The sequence below is a fragment of the Tachyglossus aculeatus genome, chromosome X3, assembly GCF_015852505.1.
Source record: "Tachyglossus aculeatus isolate mTacAcu1 chromosome X3, mTacAcu1.pri, whole genome shotgun sequence".
NCBI lineage: Eukaryota > Metazoa > Chordata > Mammalia > Monotremata > Tachyglossidae > Tachyglossus > Tachyglossus aculeatus.
Genome location: NC_052099.1, coordinates 6479454 through 6504067, shown reverse-complemented (window position 1 = coordinate 6504067; position 24614 = coordinate 6479454). Strand labels below are relative to the sequence as shown.

Below are 24614 nucleotides of genomic sequence, written 5' to 3'. Positions count from 1 at the left end.
TACATTAGACTGTAAACTCCTCAAGAGCAGAGCCTGAAGGCTGGAGCCTGGATAGCAGAGCAGAGCACTGCTATCATATTTTCCCAAACACCTAGTAGGTGCCCTGCACCCAGAACGAGATTAATACTGATGATGAGGATGATGGCAAGGAAGCTGGATATCAATTAACTCCCTAGGAACAAAGAAGGATTTGTATAATCCTACCACTGAAACAGTAGCACCAGGAGACAGATTTATTTTTTTTTAAAGTGTTTATTGAGTGCTAAGTGCCAGGCACTGTACCAATCCCTGAGGTAGATACAAGCTAATCAAGTCCACATCCCACGTGGGGCTCACAAGCTTGGAGGGTGGTTTAGTGGCAAGAGCCCGGGCTTGGGAATCAAAGGTCATGGGTTCTAATCCCGGCTTCGCTGCTTGTTAGCTGTGTGACCTTGGGCAAGTCACTTCATTTCCCTGTGCCTCAATTACCTCATCTGTAAAAATGGAGATAATAATGATAGCATTTATTAAGCACTTACTATGTGCAAAGCACTGTTCTAAGGGCTGGGGAGGTTACAAGGTGATCAGGTTGTCCCACGTGGGGCTCACAGTCTTAATCCCCATTTTACAGATGAGGTAACTGAGGCCCAGAGAAGTTAAGTGACTTGCCCAAAATCACACAGCTGGTAATTGGCAGAGCCGGGATTTGAACCCATGACCTCTCACTCCAAAGCCCATGCTCTTCCCACTGAGCCACGCTGCTTGGGACAACCTGATTACCTTGTATCTACCTCAGCACTTAGAACAGTGCTTGGCACACAGTAAGTGCTTAACAAATACCAACATAATTATTATTATTATTAATCCCCACTTTACAGATGAGGAAACTGAGGGTGATTTGCATATAAGGGAATCCACCTGGCCTCAGGGGCAACCTCTCCATATGATGATGATAATGGCATTTGTTAAGCGCTTACTATGTGCCAAGCACTGTTCTAAGTGCTGGGGTAGATACAAGGTAATCAGGTTGTCCCACGTGGGGCTCACAGTCTTAATCCCCTTTTTACAGATGAGGTAACTGAAGCACAGAGAAGTTAAGTGACTTGCCTAAAGTCATACAGCTGATTAGTGGTGGAGCTGGGATTAGAACCCATGACCTCTGACTCCCAAGCCCAAGCTCTTTCCACCAGGTCACGCTGTGTCTCTGAACACTCGTTTCTGATTGCAGCACTTGTACTTTGTTCAAAGCTCACCAACTTGCCACAAGGCACTTCCAGAAAACCAGCAACTGCAGTGTGGGCAGTATGATGTGAACAGCATTTTTTTTTTTCAGTTTTAATGCAGGACTAAAGAATCAGATTACTATCTGCTACATAATAGGCAATCTTACTACTGAGGACAATAGAGAGAATGCAAAAAACAATCATTCTCATTAGCTACATTAAACATATATTGATACACACAACAGAATGAAAATACCACCCGGAAATAACAAATAGTGTCGACCATAAATTTTTACCTGTCGTCCTAGTAACGGGAGTACTTCTCTCACCACCGTCTGAGCCGTGCTCTCTTTCTTTACTCGGAGGGAGATATAAGCCACCCCTATCCTAGACAGGAAAATAATTTAAATTATTTAAATTATCTCATTATTAATATAGTTATAGCTCTGAAGATGTGAAGCATTTCTTTTGTAGGTGTTCTGTTAGTCCAGATGAGCAGTGATTGAAAATCCAATGGCATTTGTGAAATGAGAAAGTGGTTTCAGCGCACAACTGTCAACCCTACATACATAGAGGTGTCTTTTGGTTCAATGATGACACTGCCCATATATGACATAATGGCTTCTCTCACTACTGAGTTTGAAAAATTCACTCACCTCTAAATTTTATATCACTTAGGAACTTTTTTTAAAAGCCCATGAGGAGCTCAAACTTCTGGTGCAACTTATCTCACTCAGCCCTGTTATTGGCACCAGAGTGCCAAAGCTCATTGAAAGCAAAACCCTTGTTCACCATCAATTTCAATTTATAGTGCTACCATTTGGCCTACCAAACTAAAGGGTTTGGTGTAGTTGGGAGTACCTCAGTAAGGGTAAAGGAGGATATGGGGGTGAGGGATATGGGCTGCCAGAAAATGAACACAGCAGCGAAAGATGGGCCCCTCTCAAGGGGCAGGGTGGTGAGGACAGTACACTACACTGCACAGGGCTGGCTTTCATCTCCAAGCCACCACATTCCAAAGCAGAGTCCAGAAATAAGGGGCTGGCAGATTCTGGAATGTGGAGTTTGGAAGTTACTGCAGCCCTCCCCTTCCCACCAACAAGAAAACAAAATGGGATATGGGTGAGGCATAAGATAGCAGGGAGCAAAGGAAAATGGGTGGGGTGGGTGGCGGAAGAAGAGAAGAGAAAAGAAAAACAGAAATCAAGGAGAGGATGAGCTGGGATAGATGAGTGAGAAGACGTGGGACAAGGGAAGAGTGAGGAGGAAGACAAATGGTGATTACAAAATGTTTTCATTCTCAAACACTGCATCACAGAACTCCATAGTCTCGCACAAATATGATCCACTAACAATATTTCTCAACTCCAATCCTTGTTTGGTAAGGAAAAAAAAAAAAGAAAGGAAAAAAGGAAGGTGGTCACCAGCTGAAACTTTAGGTTTCAGATTGACAGCCCAAAAGCAGGACATTTCTGGGTGACTAATCAGTGAAATCATTTTGGGGAATATGTAAATAAGAGCAAAGGCAATTAAGTGTTCTTTATTGTTAAATATACTCTTGATAATGAGGGGGGAGAAACTAGGGCAGAAAGAACAAGGTCTTCCTAAAATCGTTCCTCACTGCCGATCAAATAAAACAACTCATCTGCTGTTCCTTCTTAAATGCATTAGGATTTATGTCTAAAAGGATGCAACGGTCTAAACTGCTTCAATTTCCAGTCTACTTGTTTCTCAGACTAGAATGCCCACAAAAGTTTTTAATGGTTTATTTCCAAAACTTTTCTTAAAAAAAGGTGTTTAAAAAATATTTAAGCAAGCATTCTGCCCTTGGAAATTTCAGGCATTTCATTTCAATCCCCGGGTAGATAGATTAATAGCGACATGGTCTTTACAGATCGTTCGACTTCAGTTAGGAACTCTTTCTTTCATTCCGGGAGTGATCGTATTTGGTTAAATTGACTGAGTCTCTCTGGGAAAAGCCAGCGTGCTGGTTTGGCGTGCTTAATCATATGACTGAATTAAATGTTCAATAGAGTGTAATTGGGAATCTGAACCATTTGAGCACAATTTTTAAAGCGCCAAGTCAATGACACTCACTTCAGCCAGCCGGGATAAATTTTGATTACTTCGTGATCCTTGGGTTTAGCTCTGATAATCCAAGCTTCAGGAGCAGACTCTTTGAATACTGAGCCAGTGGTGGTTTCATCAGTGACTCCATTTCGCATAACTATGTCCTCATCAACCAAGGCCTGCTGAGTGAATGTCTGAAGCATAAAGTCTTGCAGATCTTCGTTTATGTAATATGCCCTCAGGGCAGCTTCCTACACCACCAGAAGAAAATATGTGTTAGCCTTAAAAGATTACAGCATTGTTTTAAAATAATTCGATTATAAACTATACATGTGAAGAGTTTTTTAGTCAAAGACTTTGAAAGGGGTGTCCCAAATTTGAAGTTCATAATGCTAAGCCAGATCAGTGAGCAAAATGAAAACCACCCACACATGATAGGGCAAGGTGGGACTGTGTGGTAGCTTTAGGGATGACAACTTTAATCACACACTCAGACACCCACATTCGAAGACACAGACAAACTCTCACCCACCCTCCATTCCGGCTCCGAGCTAAGCAGGGAAAAAAGGAAATTCCATGGAGGGCAGCTATCCAGGGCACTAACAGGGTATGAAGATGGAGTCAGAGACAGAGAGATAGACAGAGAGAGACAAAGACACAAAGAAGGTTGGAGTCAAATGTCACCTAAACTACACTGAGGAATAATCTCTAACAAGTCCCTAGCACAACTCCAAATGCTGACCATTTGAGAGTGAGTGCTATTATGACAGAGCAGATGAGGGCTTTGTGCATCAGGCAGCTGTGAAGATGGAAAGATTAAGGGGATGGGATGAGTGAGAAAGCAAGCCATTTTATTTTTCCCCCAACACAGACTATAGACATGTAAATAGCAGATAAGGAGAACCCACTGTGATAAGGGGGAGAGAAGGGATGAAGCACCTCCAGACTGGAAAGAGGAAAGATGAGGGGAGACATGATTGAAAGCTAACAAATCCAAGGCTTGGAACAGTGCTTGGCAGCTAGTAAGCACTTAAATGCCATTATTATTAAATCACACAGACTATGAACAAGGTGAATACACAATTGTTCACCAAATCCGTCAACATGAGGACAAGAGGGCATAACTGTAAATTTGAAGATGTTAGGTTCAGGACACGGGGACACACACACACACACACAAAAAAAAAAAAAAACTGGAAACACTCCTTCACCAAGTCGATGGTACACATGTGGAATTAGTTACCCCCAGGATGTTGGGCAGACTAAAAATAGCAGAAGGCTTAAGAGGGGTTTGGACAAATTCACAGATGAGGTCCACAATGGGTTGCTAGAGAGAAAGGTTAGATATTGGAAGGCTCAGGAAGGGTTGAAATAGCTTCAGCGGACAGTGATAAGTTACTAGGAGGAAATTAGGGACGTTCAAAGGTAGATTCCTAACCTTGCAGTTGGAGGTCAAGGAGAGCAACCATCACAGTTCCTCCCAGCATCCTTTGGTGCCACTGTCAGCAACAGATTGCTAGACTGGTTGGGCCACTGGTCTGACCCAATACGGCATTTCTTATGCTCGTAAGTTTATGCCAAATAGCTGTGAGCAGTCCTAAATCTGTTCCGGTTGGTGGGGCAGAAATAATCACACGTGACTATTTCTTATCTCTTACCAAAACCTCTTCATTTTGGGCTATTCTTGGAATGGTGATCAGCCGAAACTGATTGCGTTTTATCGCATCATTACCATCAAAAATCTTCAATGTTTGTTTGCCTAAGAGAACAAAGTATTTTGGTTTTATTAAAGTAAATACTACAAAATCATAATTAAATAATATTAAGACAGTGATATGAAATCAGAATCAAAAGAATTGAATACCGAATGTCCTCTGGGTGCATTGAAGTACATGCCGTGCTTCGGTGAACGAGGAAGAGCAGACACTATTTTCATTATTTCTGATTGCTCCAGGTCAAGATCTTAGACTTAAAATGTAATGTTTAATTGTACATGGTGTGGTCAGAGTAAAAGCTAATGGGCTTGACCTACTAAAACACTTGGCAAAAAATGCAGTGTGATGGAAAGAGTTCTTATTAATAAATCATAACCATAGTAATACCTAAGAGCAGATGCCTTGCTTTTCTTTTCCATTTATCCATTACCATCAAAAGCTCAGATGTATTTGCTGCTTGGTCAAGAGCACAGGATAATAAATCAAGATCCCCCTCCTCCGGGAAGCTTTCCTTGGTTAGCCCTATCTGCACAACTCCAGAATAACCTATGACTGAGGTGTAGCAGCATGGCTTAATGGCTAGAACACAGGACTGGCAGTCAGAAGGACCTCGGCTCTAATCACAGCTCCGCCACTTGTAGTAGTCATATTTATTAAGTGCTTCTGTGTGCGGAACACTGTACTGAGCACTGGGAGAGATGCGGAAGTAGTATAGAAGACTCTAGGAGCAAAGGTGACAGTTGAGGTAGGTGCATGCTGGAGATGAATGTCTAACTACGTAATTGCGATCAGACAGAAATTTCAGAATCCTTAACATAGCGTGACACTCCAAGAATAAGGTCTCCTGAGGAAGGGCAGGATGATTTGCAATCTAGAGGGACGATGCTTTTCAGGAACACAGTGGCTGTCTTATGAGGTTTAGCTTGGCAGCGACAGATCAACAAAGTGAGAACCTAACTAAAATCTTCACTGATTTAGGGGCAATCCTGCAGTCCTGGATAAACTTAGGATCAAGGAGAACAGTGAAGAAAACTAATGGCTGCTTGAGATGTTCATGAGAAGCTGTGCGGTGTAGTGGATAGAGCACGGGCCCGGGAATCAGAGGACTTCGGTTCTAATCCCTGCTCTGCCACTTGTCTGCTGTGTTACTTTGGGCAAGTCACTTCACTTCTCTGGGCCTCAGTTCCCTCATCTGTAAAATGTAACCGTAAGCCCCATGTGGGACAGGGCCTATATCCAAACAGATTAGCTTGTATCTACCCTAGCACTTAGTACAGTGTGTGGAACATAGTAAGCATTTAAATGCCATTAAAATATATATGTCTATATATTCAAATTGAAGGATCCCAGAAAATTAGCAGGAGGAAGCGTAGCTTATGACCACAGATATTATTGAAGCCAGGAGTATTTATGACGATGGGAGAGCATTTTATTGCTGGTTTTGGTGGGGCAGTGGTATCTCTACTTGGGGTTACTTTGGTATTCAGTCCTGGTGTAGAGAGGTGCTTCCTCACTCTTTCCAATATCACCAAATTCTTCAGCCAATAGTCATTCCTACCACTGACAATACCCAAACCACTTTCCATGGCATGACATTCTTTCAATTCGATCATATTTATTGAGCACTTACTTTGTGCAGAGCACTGTACTAAGCGCTTATCCTCCTGACATACCCCCCGCCCAACATTGTCAATAATAATAATAATAATGATGAAGCGCTTAGTACAGTGCTCTGCACATAGTAAGCGCTCAATAAATACGATTGACTGATTAATAATAAGTGTCCACTCTCCTCTTCCAGTGCCTTTTTTTTTTTTAGAGCCCCATCTCCAGTCTGCCCATGCTGGGGCTTCATTAGGGGAGGGGAGGAATGGAGACTAATGCTAAGCATGAGGGATATCGGCATCCCCCACAACTTTGAGGGCCCCTCAGTCCCAATCTGGCAGTAAAAATGAGGGGAGGGAGCGGGAGCCAGGAATCCATGTGGCTTTATGGATTTTCAGGATACTTTGAGCACCCACAGCATACACAGCAGTCTACTAGGGATGCATGGTAAATATTCTACATGGATCCTGCCTTCAAGGACCTTAAAATCTCCAAGTGGGCAAGTCAAAGATGCTATTTTAGCACAGCTAAATATAGTGCCTGGCACACAGTAACCCCTTAACAAGAACCACAATTATCATAGACTGCACTAACAAAGTCTAAGAAATCCGGAATACCACTGAGTTGACTAAGTGGTGCCATGATGAGGGATGTCTACTTCTCACATTTCCCACCCATTTAGCTGGCGTACCCAGGTGGGCTGGGTCTAATACATTGCCAAGCAGCCTGTGGAAACTCAATACATAACTTACTGACTGACTGAAGCTGCCCAAAGAAGTAGATGAGAAAAGGCACTTAGGGCTCAAAGGGGTCTGAAAGTTTAACCCTAAATTGGGTTGGCAGCGGCTTTAGATGTCCTTTTCTAGCAGTTAAGACTCAAGCCAAACAAGTAAACAAGGTGACTATGACCCTTTACACAAGTCAAAATATCTATCCTGACTGAAAAAAAAACCCAGTTCACTGCAGCATAACCCACAGTGCCCAAAATCTGCTGAGATTGTGGGTGAAAGCAGCCAGGAAGATTTGGGCCTTTGAAGTGACTAAATGTTCACAGGGTTTTTTTATTTACATTTTTCCCCTCTGTAACACACATAGCTTGGTTTCCTCTAGATATCAGCCAAAGCTAAAAAAGATACAGAGGATATGCTACCTATTTTAAGTTGCATAATTAATAAAACTTTAATCAACAGCAACAATGAATGAGCTATTTTTTCCTTTAACAATATTCTCCTTACTAGAATCTGTTGAAATCTGGGCATCTTTCAACCAGCTTGGTGAGGAGCCATCAATATCATCATCATCATCTGTAAAAAGGAGAAATGGAGGAGAGTTTCCATTTAATTGAAACTGCTTAAACATTTTATTTGTGTTGGTTTCCATATTACTCTGTCAAAAATAGTACTTTCTGCTCTACTCACACCAGTACCGTAAATTTGGGAAAAATCAAACTTTAAAGAAAGTCACACCAAAGAATGAGTTACCATTCAGAGTGCTGACGTTAACATAGCTACATTTCATAAATCTATTGAAATTCATGATTTCAATACACCTCCATACTGTTTAATAAACCTAGCATTCACATGAAATCCCTCCTTATAATTTTTTACTCCACTCTAAGATACTTGAATTCATAGAACAGTTTGAATTATAGGTGAGCTACATTTTCCAAAAAGAACTACAAATATAGCTACAATAGTGCAAAACTTGATTAATTCAAATTGCAACAAACCAAAAACGGGTTTAGGTCTCCAGGACAACAGTAACGCAATTAATCAATCGTATTTACTGAGCACTTTCTGTATGCAGAGCTCTGTACTGAGTGCTTGGGAGACTACACTATAACAGAGGTGATACACATTCCCTGTCCACAACCAGCTTACGGTCCAGGGGGGGGAGACAGACATTAATATAAACTACAGTTAGATGTAATTAGACCAAATGCTTTCCCATCACATGGGGCAAGGTCACCCTATCACTCATCCCTCCACTCAGCCAGGCACAGGGTCTCAGAAGAATTTCTTACTCCCTTCTCTCTGCACAGCAGGTCTTATGCCAAATCTTGTAGCAGATTTTTCTTTCATACATTTCCCAAACTCACTTTCTCCCAGATTCTGATCATCTCTCACCTGGACTACTGCAACCTCCATCTCCAGGACCATTCCTCTCCCAGTCAATCCACCAAGGTGGTCTTCTCTTTGACTCTTGTCATAATTCCCAACAACTACCCACTACCTGTGGTAGGGTCCTCCACTTCAAGCATCTTTATCAGGCCACCACGGCTTCTCTTCCTTCATCTGGAGCCGTCTACTCCCAAATGTGTTCCATGCCCTCCCCCTTCTCTCTTTCTAGAACTGCCATTTGCCAGAAAAGGGAACAGACGCAGTGCGTGGTTGAGGAATAGAATTGGGATTAACATCTTTACCTGGCTCAGCCTGCAGATTCTCTGATATCCGGAAACAGTGCATTTTGCTGAAATTGCGAGAATATAAACGCACACAATTTGGAGGAAGAATCATGTTCCTGAGTCTTCCAAAAGTACATTCTGGTGTCACAGTGACATAGCAAGCAGCATGTGCCTACAACCAAAGACACACCACAAACTATGAACAAAATTGATTTATTTCAAATCTTATAAAGAAACATCACCCCAGGTATGACAGTTGGAGATGACAACCAGCTTGGGCCCCTGGGCTGGGATGGACTTTCTCTTCAACCTGAAAGGAGGTGGTTTGATATTTTTTTTATATGCTCTTTTCCTCCCCACTCCCTACCAACCCTGCCCTGTTTTTTTCACCAAACCCTTCCTTCAAAACTCATAGCATTACTACTAATCTGGAACCTGTGCAGTGTTTTTATGTTGCCAAAGCACATTCTCATCAGTTATCTCATTTCATCCTCCCAACATCTCTGTGAGATAGGGAGAGCAGATACTATTTATTCCCATTTTAGAGGTGAGGAAGCTGAGGCACAGAGAACCTAAGTGACTTGCTCGAGAATGCAGAGCTGAAACTAGAAGCTAGGCTTCTTGACTGGAAGGATAATGCTCTCTCCAATCAATCAATCTTATTTATTGAGGGCTTATTGGGTCCAGAGCACTGTACTATGCACTTGGAATAGTACAATTCAAAAGAGTTGGTAGACATATTTCCTGCCCACAAGTTACAGTCTAAAGGAGGAGACAGACATTACTATAAAGTATGGATACGTACATAAGTTCTGAGGGAGGGGTGAATTATGAGCGCAAATCCAAATGCAAGGGGGAAATCCACTTGACCTCACTGGTCCCCAGATCTACCGTCTCCAGGAAATCTTTTCAGAGCTCAACAATCACCCTATTCTATTCACCAGTGAGTAAAAAGTAGAGGTTGATCAGTGCAAAATTCTACTTGTAATGAGGAAAAAACAGCCAGGAGGCACAAAGGTATTGAGATGAGATACCAATCAAAAACGCTAACCCCCCCAAAAACCTCACACAAGCCAAGTCAAAAAGCAGCTAACCAGAGATACTTATGAGTCTGATAAACTAAGCCAACATTTGTTGGGTCCTAATTATGTCTATCGCCGATAAGTGTGTCTCTCCTTTATGTTTATATGAATCTTTTATATGTTCTAATGCTTCTGCCCCTTGTCTTCTGTTTCTTTTTATGTTTGTGCATCTGTGCTGTCCATACTTCCTTCCCATTAGATTGCAACTCACCCAAGGAAAAGGGGTTAGCTTTTCAATTACGGTGTTTCCAGAGGGCACTTGAATAGTGTCAATTGGCAAGCAATCCATCACTAAGCTACCTCCTCCTTTAATATGACAGTTCATTTCTATGAAGTCTTTGAAACACCCATTCCTCAAAGAAGAATCCTTCCACTAAAAATATATTGCCAAGAAAACTTACACCTCTGGGATAGAACCACTATGTCAGAAAGTACCTGAAAACCCAAATTTAGCCCCTGATTAAGGACTCTATCTTTACGTTTTCTCCAAAACTCTAGGTACACTACAACAGATTATGTAATTAGAACAGCTCCCTCTTATAAAAAGCCAAAAGCTGTAAAAAGTTTTTTGGGTCTTTTTTTGGGAGGGGCGGGGGGGGGTATGGTATTTGTTAGGTGCTTACTATGTGCCAGGCATTGTTCTAAGTGCTGTGGTGGATACAAGCTAATCAGGTTGGACACAGTCCATGTCCTATCTGGGGCTCACAGTCTTAATCCCCATTTTACAATTGAGGAAACTGAGGCCCAGAGAAGTGAAGTGACTTGCCCAAGGTCAAAGAGCAGACAAGTGACAGAGCCGGAACTAGAACCCAGGTCCTCCTGGCTCCCAGGCCCGGGCTCTATCCACTAGACCACACTGCTGTTGTTTAAACCACCCTCCCCTATTGTATACCCAACTCTTATAACCAGGGATGCCCAAGGAATGCCACCTACCATAATGCCACACCACTCACACCTCATGCCAGAAAGCACTTCAGAAGAACCACAGGTTTTCCTGCACACCTCACAGCGTGCATTCGAAGAAAGATTCCCCTCCCTCCAGTGATGATGGTAGGTGTCCTAGGAAAAGCAAACAAAAAAACAAGGATTACCCCCACCCCCAAGAACACATGGATTAGCAAAAATAAAAATTAGCACCTTGTAGCTTTATCATCCTTAAAACAAAGCTACTTATGTTAAGGTAGGTTCACCTGGCATCCAAGTGAATGGTAGAGAACCTTGTAGAATCAGACAACTGAATTTACTGAGAGCACTTATTATGTGCTGAGCACTTTACTAAGCGCTTGTAGAAAAAGTATGATTGATGAGGTAATGGCCTTCAATCGTTTCAGGGATGCAAAACTGTTGCATTACAGAGTAGAAAGCTCAAAGTGCTACTCCCACGGAAACACTTTCCTTGGTAGCTTTTTGATAGGCACTCATGGAAACTTACATGATCCTGTTGCCCATCTTGATGACACTGTCGGCAGTCACTGCAAGCAAACGGGGCACACTCTGCATGCACATGTAGTTCACACACTAAACAGAAAAAGGAATGTTTGAATCCAAGAGTTTATTCTTCATCCCATTTACATCTCGAGTCTATGTATACATAGAGAAGCAGCGTGGCTCAGTGGAAAGAGCACAGGCTTTGTAGTCAGAGGTCATGGGTTCAAATCCCAGCTCCGCCAATTGTCGGCTGTGTGACTTTGGGCAAGTCATTTAACTTCTCTGTGCTTCAGTTACCTCATCTGTAAAATAGGGATTAAAGACTGTGAGCCCCCCATGGGACAACCTGATCACCCTGTATTCTCCCCAGCGCTTAGAACAGTGCTTTGCACATAGTAAGTGCTTAATAAATGCCATCATTATACATATATTTCATATACAAAGTTATATGTACATAATGGATGCAATTATATCGATAACCATCAGATTTAATGAGCATTGACTATGCAGAACAATGCACTAAACATTCTAGACTAGAATATTCTAGACTAGAAGCTCATCTCTAGATCAGAAGTTCGCTGTGGGCAGGGAATGTGTCTACCAACTCTGTTGTACTGTACTTTCCCAAGAGCTTAGTACAGTGCTCTGCACACAGTAAGTGCTCAAATAAATACCACTGATTGATTGATTGAGAATAACAGAGTTAGAAGACATGCTCCCTGCCATCAAGAAGCTCATAGGCTAGGAGGAGCTCATAGGCTAGGACAAAAACACACCCAAAACAATTTATAGATAGAAGAAAAAGGAGAAATCGATATGTAGGATAAGTTCATAGGCACAGAAGTATTACACGTGAGTGTAAGTGCTTAAGTGCGCACTTGGGACAGAAGTCCTGATGTGGAACTTGGGGGACTATGATCTGAGGACAAAAATTAATCCAAGAAGGCCTTGTGGGAGATGTGATTTCGGGAGGGATTTGAAGATGGGCAAAGGAGTCATCTGTTGGATTTGAAGGAATGGAGGGTGGGGAGCTTCAGTCAGTCAGTCAATCATATTTATTGAGCACTTACTGTGTGCAGAGCACTGTACTAAGTTCGTGGGAGAGTACGATAACAATAAACAGACATTCCCTACCCACAACGAGCTTACAATCTAGTCTTCTGCGGCTGGGAAGAAGGGAGGGGGCAAGAAGTCAGCCTGGGAGAGATTAGAATGAGGCACAGTGAAGAGGCTAGCTTGAGAGGAAGGATACGTGTGAGCTAGAGTGTAGTGAGAAATGAGGGAGAGAGAAGGGGGAGAGCTGGCTGAGTGCCTTAAAACCAATGGTCAGGAGTTTCTGCTTGCTGCACAGAGCAATGGGTAATTACTGAAAGTTTTTGAAGAGTAGAAAGGACAATGTTTTACAAAAATGACTTGGGCATCAAAGTGAAGTGGGACTGGAGAAGGGAGAGACTGGTGTCAGAAGACCAGTGAAGGGGCTGGTACAGAAGGGCAAATCTAACTAGATAACTACATCCGCTGAAGCTTAAATGTAGTTTAATATGAGTTTTGGATACATTGTGAATCCATCTGTCTAGTCCAGAGGAGATTAGGCTAGGCTAGAGCAGGTTCAAAGGTAGGTATCAAGTGGCTCCGATGCTAAAGCCAGCAACGGGTTCAAGTCATGGCCAGGGCTCAACGAACATCGGCTTAGTTCACAAAACAAAAATACTTCGCATCTCTCACTTTTCCTGGCCTCATCAGGACTTTTCCAGAACTGCAGTCACTTACTTTCTCTTTGTTTTTCTCCGTGGTGCTAAATTGTAGTGGCGAGAGCTGCTACAGCAGTTAGACAGGCATGGTGTAATGCAATCAAGAAAAGGGTGACTTTTCTCGCAGAAGGTTTAAGAGGATCCCGAGAGTTAGAGCCAGGCACTGGCTGCACAAGACAGTCGTTGTGTGTACCCAGTGTGGTCAGGGCCATCAATTCCACACTGACCATTTCAGGCATACTGCAGCTAGAGCTCAATGTCATTTCTGAAGACTAAGGACAATTATACATAGTTGACTCAGCTATAATGTGTGTTGTGCTCTCAAGCACTTACTACAGTACTCTGCACATAGTAAGCGCTCAATAAATACCACTGATGGCAAGGTTCTTATTTGTCTCTATGATGCCATTCATTGAGGTCTCTATGTCATTCATTAGTGCTTCTATGATGTCCAACATTTGCCTATTTCTCTGCCAAATTCATTGACATACATGCCCAAAGAAGAAGAGAGAAGAAAATAAGGCTCTGGATAATCAGTCCCTGAATACTCGAAAATTGCATCTATTTAGATAAGAGTTTCCTATTTTGAAAAACTTTGGGGAAAGTGTCTGTAGTAGTTTGACTTTTTCACAGTAACATACAAATGTTCACCAAATCATTCTCCCTCAAAATGTAATGCCCATAGTAATAATAATAACAATAATTGTGATATTTGTTAAGCACTTACTATGTGCCAAACACTGTGCTGAACACTGGGGTAGCTACAGTAAAATCAAGTCAGACACAGTCCCTGATCCACAACATGGGTCTCACAGCCTGAGAGGGAAACTAAGTATTTCATCCCCATTTTACAGATGAGGAAAACTGAGGCACAGAAGTTAAATGACTTTCCCAAGATCACATTACAGGCAAGCAGTTGAACCAGCATTAAACCCTAAATCTCTGGACTCTCAGTGCTGTGCTCTTTCCACTAGGCCACACTGCTTCTAGGCCCACACTCTTTATCTAACATTCCAATTGAGTGTTCAGTAATACTGGAAACCTTTCTGTGATGTTTATCACTCACAGCAACTTGTAATTATTATTCAGGATTTTATCCAGTATGTGATTTCTGTATGTAAACAGCCTCACATGATCGATGCAACAGCCACCTTATCTTCTGATTTCACTGGATCATTCAGTTGCTTTCCAATCAGCAAACTCCACAAAACACAGGAGCTTTTTTGAAACCCTACCAAGCATTCTTTACAGAGGTTATTTTGGGGCAGGGAAGGGAGAGTGACCTTGAATGATTGATTTAGGTTTTCACCTCCAATCCTGTATTCTCCCCATCCTCTATGAAACTGCTAAGAGACAGGCACAAGAAGAAGGAAAGCCAAAACAGATGAAATTAGGAAATGGGAGGTTTGAAAGAAGTAATTTTGTTAGAGTACACACTGACCCAGAACAAGTAGCGAAAAGTCATCAGGACGAAGGAGGAGACGAAAGATAGGAGGACAGTGTTTTTAGCTGGTGGAGAATGTTCCAGGTTGCAAAAGAGGATGGAGGAAGAGGGGAGGAATCAAAGAAGATATTCAGAACTCAACTTAAAAGGGAAAGAAAGGTTCTTCAGTACTGATAAAATCCCGTTTTAATGAAATGTACCAGGATGCCCAAATCCTTTCATTATAAAGGATTTTCATACTAATAGAATTAGGCAGATCCCCCTGCGGCATTCTTCACCTATTCTAGCCAGAGACCACCACGGTAGGAAAAACGGGGCTTCGAGCAAAGCCAACCAATTGTGCCCAGACGGTAAGCCCCTCATAGCTGGTCAGAAGATCACTGTGGTAGGCTGCAGGGGAAAGAGAGAAACCCGACACGGATCATGGAATGCCCCGGTTGGCTGGGAGGATGGCAAAGTCAGGTTACTTTGTTTAGTCTCACTTCTTTCACTGCAGTAATCTCCAGCCAGCCAGGTCCCGGAGTTCTAGCAATTTGCACTGGAAACAAATATTCATTCAAGTACATTTGGTACTTGGTATAGAGCGGTTGAAGATGTTGGGGAGGCTGTCCAGGACTTGGGAAAAATTCTGTTTAACGAGTGAGGCGTTAGACTGATATTCTGGATTCCTGCCTTTGTTAGTGCAGTCTATGATAATTGCGGTTCTTGTTAAGGGCTTACCATGTGCCAGGCACAATATTAAGCACTAAGGTGGATACAAATAGAGTCAGACACAGTCCCTGTCCCAAATGGGGCTCACAGTGCTAATCCCCATTTTACAGATGAGGTAACTAAGGCACAGAGAAGTTGAGTTTCTTGCCCCAAGTCACACAGCAGACAAATGGTGGAGTGGAGATTAGAATCCAAGTCCTTGAGACTCAAGGGTATTTACAGAGTCCCAGAATGCAGAGAGCTATTCAGAGTCCCTGAATGCAGAATGCTAAGTGTGAGAGTACAACCAAAGCAAACCAGGCTTCCCTGACTTGAAGGAGCTTTCAAATTAATGTGGGGGAGACAGACAAAAGTTATTCCTAAAGCAACAGAGGGAAGAACAAGTATATGACAGGTAGTGGTATAAATTGGTCAGGGTGAAATATCAGAATAAATAAGCTACTTTTCAACTGAATAAAATTATATACTTGCCTGCTGAGGAAGGGTATAAAGACATAAGTGGTAAGGGTATCAATTGGGTTGATATGATATGGGTTTTGGAAGTTGATCGGGGAAAGGCTCTTGGAAGAGGTGAGATCTTAAGGAGGACCTGGAGAAGATTTTTGGCCTGGCAAATTTGGGGAGGAGGGGGAGAGGAAAGACAGTTTCAGACCAGAAAAATGGCATGTACCAAGGGGTCAGCGGAGGAAGAGTCCATTGTGAGGCACAGCTAGACGGTGAGCTTGGGAAGAGCAAAGAGTGTGAACTAGAAAATGGGAAATTATTTATAGTAATGTCTGTCTCCCCCTCTAGACTGTAATATCCCTTTCTTATGGTATTCATTAAGCACTTACTGTGTGTCAAACACTGTTCTAAGTGCTGAGATAGAAACAAATTAATTAGGCTGGACAGTCCCTGTCCTCCATGGAGCTCACAGTTTAAGTAAGCTCCTTGTGGGCAGGGAACATGCCTACCAACTCTGTTGTACTATACTGTCCCAAGTGCTTAGGACAGTGCTCTGCACACAGCATGCGCTCAATAAACAACATTGATTTGACTGAGATGAAAACAGACAAAAAGTAAGATGGAGAGAGCTAGTGGAAAAACTTGAACTTAATGGTGAGGAGTTTCAGCTTCATGTGGATGGAACTGCGTAGTCATTAGAGGTTCCTGAGGCGTGGGGGAGACACATACTTAGCAATGTTTCAGAGAGATGATCCAGGCAGTTACCCATAGTACAGACTGGAAGAAAGAGGCTGAAGGCAAGTAGATGGATATAGTAGTCCAACCATGTTATGATGAAAGTTTGAACCAGTGTGGTGGCCATTTGGGTGAAGAGGAAGGGATGGATCTGGGAAATGTTGTGGAGGAAGAATGAACAGGATTTAATGGTGAACAGAGAAGCAACATGGCCTAGTGGACACAGCACAGGCCTGGGAGTCAAAAGGACCTGGGTTCTAATCCCAGCTCTGCCACATGTCCGCTGTGTGACCTTGGGCAAATCACTTCACTTCTCTGGGCCTCAGTTACTTCACCTTTAAAATGGGGATTAAGACTGTGAGCCCCATATGGAACAACTCTGTCCAACCTGATTAGCTTGTACCTACTCAAGCGCATAGTAGAATGCCTGAAACATAGTAAGCGCTTAACAAATACCATAAAAAATAGCAGCTAACAATATGAAAGCTGAAAAACAATGAGTAAAGGATATCACCACAATGGCAGGCTCTTGGAACAAAAAGGATGATAGTGTTCTCAGCAGAAATAAGAGTCAAGAGGAGTGAATTTAGTTGGGAAGATGAGATGTTCTGTTTTAGACACGTTGAGTTTGAGGCGCCAGCGCGACATCCAAGTGGAGATGTCCTGGAGCCAGAAGGAAATATGAGATTGAAGAGCTGGCGAGAGGCCAGGACTCAAGAAGGAGATTTGGGAGGCGTCCACAAAAGTGAGGTTGTTGAAGTCATGTGAGGAGATGAGCTCCCCAAGAGAATGAGCGCAAAGTGAGAAGACGTAGCAGACCCAAGGGCACCGCCACTTAGGGGATGGCAGGGAGGGGAAGAGGGGCAAGTGAATGAAACTGAGGAGTGGTCACAGAGGTAAGAGAAAAATCAAATGAGAGCCGTAGTTGCAAATCAGGGTCTGGGATATATGTTTGTACAGATTTATTACTCTATTTTACTTGTACATATTTACTATTCTATTTATTTTGTTAATGACGTGCATCTAGTTTTACTTCTGTTTATTCTCATGACGTGACACCTGTCCACATGTTTTGTTTTGTTGTCTGCCTTCCACTTCTAAACTGTGAGCCCGTTGTTGGGTAGGGATTGTCTCTATATGTTGCCAACTTGTACTTCCCAAGCGCTTAGTACAGTGCTCTGCACACAATAAGCACTCAATAAATATGATTGAATGAATAATGAATTTTGAGGCGTGTCAAAGACAGCCATGAGGTCAGAGAGGAGTTGATACAGTTGTTAGTTTAGGCTAGGGAGTCAATCTTGGAAAGGTATTTTTAAGCTTAAATGAAGAATGAAATTTAGCTGCTCTGTGCTCCATGGCGATCTCTTTTATTCTAACTCTCTTCAGGTTTTACTCAATCAATCAACGGTATTGAGCACTTACTGTGTGCAGAGCTTGGGAGAGTAAAACAGAGTTGAAAGACACATTCCCTGCCCACAAGCGGCTTAGAGTCTAGAGGGAGAGGCAGACATTAAAATAAGTTACAGGTAGGGGAAATGGCAGGGCAGGACAGCAAGTGCTTAGAGGGTACAGATCCAAATGCATAGGTGATGCAAAAGGGAGAGGGAGTAGGGAAAATAAGGGCTTAGTCTGGACAGACCTCTGGTAGAAGATGGTAGTTAAAGCTGTGGGAGCACATGAGTTCTCCATGGGAGTGGGTGTAGATGAGCTAAGCCTTGAGAGGTTCCCACTGTCTGAGAGACTGAGAAGGAGTGATCAGAAAGTTTTAATGGGCTATCTAGTAAAATGCTTTGAAATCAACTTTAGAATTGAATACGTAAAAAAGCCAGGTGATGGGCAGAATAGTGAAGTCACCGATCTGAATAGAGAATAAAACTTCCTGTCCAAAAAAAGCATTTGACTGTGTGGGGGAAGCACAGGCCTGGGAATCAGAAGGTCATGGGTTCTAATCACAGCTCTGCCACCTGTCCGCTGTGTGGCCTTGGGCAAGTCACTTCACTTCTCTGGGCCTCAGTTACCTCATCTGTAAAATGGGAATTAAGACTGTGAGCGCCACGTGGGACAGGGATCGGGTCCAATCCGATTTGTTTGCATCCACCCCAGCGCTTAGTACAGTGCCTGGCACATAGTAAGCACTGCACAAATACCACAATTATTATTAGGAGAGAAACTGGGGCAGCTCATTCACTCTGCCATGGAACAGAGCTGAAATGACCTGAAAACTTACAGGTGGCTATAGTTACACAAAGAAAGGGAACTTGGCCTGAGCTGACAGGGGTAATCTTAAACTTTAAGGCCCTCCACACCTAACTGATAACACCCTACTCCACCCAAACAAGAGTTTTATCTCATTTCTTTAATAAAATTCCCTCATCATGAATACTCCAAACCACGAGGTTTTTCCAGGAATGTGAGTCAATAGGCCTGTACCTCCTAAACAAGTGCCAAAACCCTCAAAACCCTTGTAGATCCCAGTCCTACCTCTCCAAGTGACCTAAATGGCTCCAGTTTGAAAACCTGCATTGCAGCAGTCCAGGTTATGCCTTAAAACAAGTGTAGCCAGGGAAGGCATTTCAAAGTCCAAGAGGCCAAGGGATAAGAAACTCTCAGCACTTCCATCTGCGTTCAACAACCCTTTCGCATCCCAGTACTCTGGCTCCTGCCCAGGATGCCCATTCAGGGAGAGAAGAGGGAGGAGAGTTGTCCACTTTTTTTATGGTATTTGTTAAGTGCCTACCATGTGCCAGGCACTGTACTAAGCACTGGGGTAGATACAAGCTAATCAGGTTGGGCACAGCCCAGGTCCCACATGGGGCTCACAGTCTTAATTCCCATTTTACAGATGAGAGAAATGAGTCAGTCAATCGTATTTATTAAGTGCTTAATGTGTGCAGAGGACTGTACTAGGTGCTTGGGAACATACAATATAAGAATATACAGACACATTCCCTGCCATGAAAAGACTTGCCAAAGGTCACACAGCAGGTAAGTGGCAGAGCCGGGATTAGAACCCAGGTCCTTCTGACTCCCAGGACCTTGCTCTATCCACTAGGTCATGCTGCTGCTGACGGTTTTGTCAGTCTATCTTCCATCTTCCACCCCCTCTCCCCCATTCTGCACTCCTCTTGGATGAAGAAGGAGCTGCTAAAAATATTCCTAGGCTGGGGCTAGTCCTACTCTGGAGTTCTCTGGAATCATAAATCTGCAGATCTGGTCAGATAAGATGGTGGCAGCCCCAGTCATCTCTCCAAGATTAGCGGTGACTAACTTGGCAATGCAAGACAACTCACATCCACTCAGGTAACCGCCCAGACAGGCCCCTATTTTTAGGCACTTTTAGTACCTGAGCAACCTGTCACCAACACGATGGTCTCAAGTTCATTAAATAATAATAAAATTAATAATAATTATTACAGTACTTGTTAAGTGCTTACAATGTGTCAATCACTGTTCTAAGTTGTGGGGTAGACACAAGATAATCGGGTTGGACACAGTCCCTGTCCCACATGGGCCTTACAGTCTAAGTAGGAGGGAGTGGGATTTAATGCCCATTCTATAGATGAGGAAACTGAGGCACTGAGAAGTTAAGTGACTTGCCCGCGGTCACACCACAGATAAGTGACCGGGCCAGGATTAGAAGCCAGGTCCTCTGACCTGGATGTTCAATCATTCATGTTGTAGGAATCAAAGTGAGCAAGTTATTCTTTACCAGTAAAAAATATATTACTAATTTTAAGTTACCTTCGCAACGGAATGCAGGGCTCTCTAACTGCTTCCTGCAAACAATGCAGAATTTCTTCTTGTAATGTCCAGGAGGTCCAAAGCAATGGGCAACTGGAACCTATCAATGCAATACAAGCCACAGGTCTTTAAATGAAGCTCATTTACAAAATGCATATCCTAGCAGATATATATATATACACACACACACACACACACACAAAAAAAAAAAAAAAAAAGCCCACTAATCTTTGTGGGACCACCTGGAATGGAGACCAATTAGTGGCAGCATTTGTTTCAGATGGTACTGAGTGGCCTACTGCCTTTCCTCTACCATCAAAAAATTAAATGCATTCCTTACCCAACCAATTTCCTGTTAAGTCCAACTCTACATTACTTTTCCAAGAATCAGAAAGAGACAAAGTTAAATTCTCAAATGAAAAACAAAAGGAACAAAAAAAAGACCATCCAAAAAGGCTAGCTCTCAAGAAACAAAGAGTCAAATTTTGATATAGTCAGAATTTGTAATATGGTACCAGGGAAGAAGCAAGTTGCAGCCACAGGTCTTATTGCCTTGCTGGAGAACATGAAAGTAGACAGTCATGGTCAGTAGCCCTTACTGAATGTTCAAAACATGAAGGGAAGGTAGCGGGTTCTGTGGGGAACTGTAAGTTATAATATTGATCATTATGATACTTACTAAGAACTCAGGTGCCAAACATTGTGTTAAATCATGGGGTAGATTCAAGATCATTAGAACTGACTGTTTCTGTCCTGCATGGGGCTAACTAGCTAAGAAGTAGGGAGAGTAGGTATCTAATCCCTATCTTACAGACGAGAAAACAAACGTAGGGAGGATGTGACTGAATGAGAGGATCCCCATCCTCGGGGAACTTTAAATATATTGTGGAAAGAGGACAAACATACAAATCTAGGTCATAAGCACCTGTCCCATAAATGACACATAAGATCATATATGACAAACATAAAATATTACAGGGGATGTGAGGCAATCTGGAATTTTCCCTAGGAAGGCAGTTCACCAGAGATACTTCCTGAGATTTTAACTTGACCTCCAAAAGTCTCAAAAAGCTCTGGCCCCCATCCCTCCCTCGGAGTCTGCTTTAGGGTTAGTAGAGTCCGATCATTTTTAAACACTTGTCAGTGATCCATAACTCCATATGCTGGTGCACCTTGAAGAAAACTGTTCCTGTCCATCAAGATAGTTTTAATGGCCGTATTTAATGGTAAGCTATTAAAATGGCCAAACAATTAATTTCCCCATCATCCAAAAGAAACCCATAGAAAAAATGAAAACTAAAATTCACCCCACTCTGACAAAAAGTTACTAGTGCACGAAATAAACTTACCCTAACAAGACTGGGTGCAATGCACGAGCACAGAATCTTCACGTGCTTGAGGCACTTTTCATGAGACATAAAATTGCAAACTGTGGAGATAAAAATAATTCTGATTCAGGCTTACAGTATCTCCAACAAAATACAATAGTACCATATGCAGCAGGTGACACAGGTAAAGAGAGAAACGGAAAATGCCCCAGAAATATATGCAATACTCACCCCCAAAAGTTGGTGATGATACCATTAGCTACCTATTTAACCTAAGACTAATTTTTTTTATGGTATCTGATAAGCACTTAGTATGGGCCAGGCACTGTACTAAGCGCCAGGGTAAATACAAGGCTGTCAGGTTGGATAGTCCCTGTCCCACATGGGGCTCACAGTCTTAATCCCTACTTTACATGAGGTAACTGAGGCACAGAGAAGTGAAGTGACTTGCCCAAGGTCACACGGCAGACAAGTGGCAGATCCAGGATTAGAACCCAGGTCCTTCTGACTCCCAGACCTGTGCTCTATCCACTAGGCCAGGCTGCTTCAAAAGGGAGAAGAAGAATGGGAGACACCACAAGCACTTTGGTAGAATAATCAATACCATGTACTTCAAGAAGGGCCTGTGAGTGTAGGATTAATGTCAACAGTTGGCACCTCTTCCTCTAGACTGTAAGCTTGTTGAGGGCAGAGATCCGGTATATCAACTCTGTTGTACTGTACTCTCCCAAGTGCTTAGTACACTACTTTGCACCCTATAAGCGCTTAATAAATACCATTGATCTATTGATTCCGGGGCCCCCACCAATGAACTGGTGTGCAGGATTGGGGGGTCAGAGGATCAAAAGTGAGTTTGGACTCAATCATGAGGATGAGTATGCTTAATGTGAAAGAAGAGTAGGGTTCCAGGCTTCCTCACTTGGCCATACGACCCCTGCAAACTTGGAAATGGCAGTTTCTATTTGAAAAATATCATTTCTGCTTTTCAGGTTTTTGTTATCCCTTTAGCAGAAAACAAGCAAGCCTGCAAGATTTTAGGGAAATGCAAATACACTTCAGAAGCCAAGATGACAAAAATCAAATGTTTCAAAATAAGTAGGGACTCAGCAGTGCTCAACATTCATTCATTCATTCAGTTGTATTTATTTAGCGTTTACTGTGTGCAGAGCATTGTACTAAGCGCTTGGGAAGTACAAGTCAAACATACCCAATGGCACTGATGTTGTGCCCACTCAAAAACATGTTTATTGTATTAAATAAAACCAATAAAATGTACAGCTGTTTCCAGTTGTTGAACATTCTTCGGTATCAGAATAAACCCAAGTGAACATCCCAAATCCATTCTAGATTGAATGACATTTTCGAGAGCCTGAATGAATTTAATTAGTAAAGAGAGTTAATTCAATCATGCAAACAAAACAGCTAATAATATCTCTAAGTTTTAAGAGCATAATCATATCCCAAGGAACTCTGACAATAACAAATGGAAAACTCCATTGACAGAGCAATTACTTTTGAACAGTAACATAAAAACACGAACACCAGTACTCAACAAAAATACTATTGTCCCAAACCACCTCAATGTTTTACTCAAAACAGGGATTTGATTTATGACAAGACAAAAGAAGACACACACTATTATTTCCATTGTCTATTGTGGACCCACCATCGGCTACTAACACAGAACAGCAGTCCTCAGATTTCAAAACTGCCATTCTATACTGATAATAAGGTGACTAACTACACCAATTTTTTAAAAGGAAGGTAGCACTCTCTCAAAATGTCAAGCTCATTGTATTTCCATCATCTACTGCCATTAAGAGGGGAGAAAAAAGATAACTTTGAAATGAATCAGTATTACTCAATTGTGTCAATCACCTTTGCCTAGTTACAAAAAAAGCATATATCTGCATGCATGTGTACATAATATTCTCCCAAACTTATATTTAAATCTGTAAAGGTCTCACTTCATTAACAGTGCTGCAGAGTAGAGAACCTGAGTACAATAAATGGATTTTCTCTCCAATGAAATGACTTAATTTCACCAGTGTTTTGACCAGGCTGACTCAGAAAGAGACTGAGAAAAATCATTACTGTGAAGCACTCTTCAAAATGAAACATTCTCTCACGGCTAGTATTCATATGGCACTTGCAAATTTGTTTTGAAATGGTCACCGGCCTTGTCCAACTATAACAACTCACTTTAACGTTTCAGTTATCCAACTGAAACAGGTATGGGGGTTTTTTTGAGTGCTCACTGTGTGCCAGGTACTGTACTAAGCGCTGGGGTAGATACAAGCTAATCGGGTTGGATCCAATCCCTGTCCCACATGGGGCTCACAGTCTTAACCCCCATTTTCCAGATGAGGTAACTGAGGCCCAGAGAAGTAAAGTGACTTGCCCAACGTCACAGAGTAGCTAAGTGGCAAAGCCTGGATTAGAACCCAGGTCCGTGCTCTATCCACTATGCCACATTGATTCTCAACAGTTCATAATGCACAGTCATGGTGATGACTCTTCAGACACTCCTTCCTGTTTGCCTTGGTTCTGCAACCTCTAACTCTTCCCCACATCAGCTACTCAATCGATCACTCAATGGTATTTATTCATCCATTCATTCATTCAATCAATCGTATTTATTGAGCGCTTACTCTGTGCAGAGCACTGTGCTAAGCGTGTGGGTAAGTACAATATAATAATAAACAGACACATTCCCCAACCACAACGAGCTTACAGTCACTGAATGCTTACTACGTGTAGAGCACTGTACTAAGCACTTGGGAGAGTACAATGCAACAGAATTAGCAGACACGTTCCCTGCCCACGAAGAGCTTACAACTACTCACCATCTGGGACCCACCTTTGACCTTACAATCATAAGATGCTGCACTTCCTGTGAAAGTATCCAATCACTCAACCTTAACTTAGCTTCAATCCCTTTCCTTACCCCA

The 24614-nt window shown here is 42.5% G+C and overlaps 1 protein-coding gene across 2 annotated transcripts in view; it reads right to left on the bottom strand.

Annotated features, from left to right (window-relative positions):
• The window catches only part of DGKQ (diacylglycerol kinase theta), a 75529-nt gene that overhangs the window by 33855 nt on the left and 17060 nt on the right, over positions 1-24614 (bottom strand). For both annotated transcript variants that reach the window (XM_038770496.1, XM_038770497.1), the window contains exons 2-10: positions 21685-21764; positions 20336-20435; positions 11511-11596; positions 11012-11137; positions 9015-9168; positions 7828-7896; positions 4931-5031; positions 3300-3523; positions 1499-1589 (exon numbers count right to left, since the gene is read on the bottom strand). In XM_038770496.1, the coding sequence (XP_038626424.1) occupies positions 1499-1589; positions 3300-3523; positions 4931-5031; positions 7828-7896; positions 9015-9168; positions 11012-11137; positions 11511-11596; positions 20336-20435; positions 21685-21764 (1031 nt within the window). The remainder of the gene's footprint in view (positions 1-1498; positions 1590-3299; positions 3524-4930; positions 5032-7827; positions 7897-9014; positions 9169-11011; positions 11138-11510; positions 11597-20335; positions 20436-21684; positions 21765-24614) is intronic.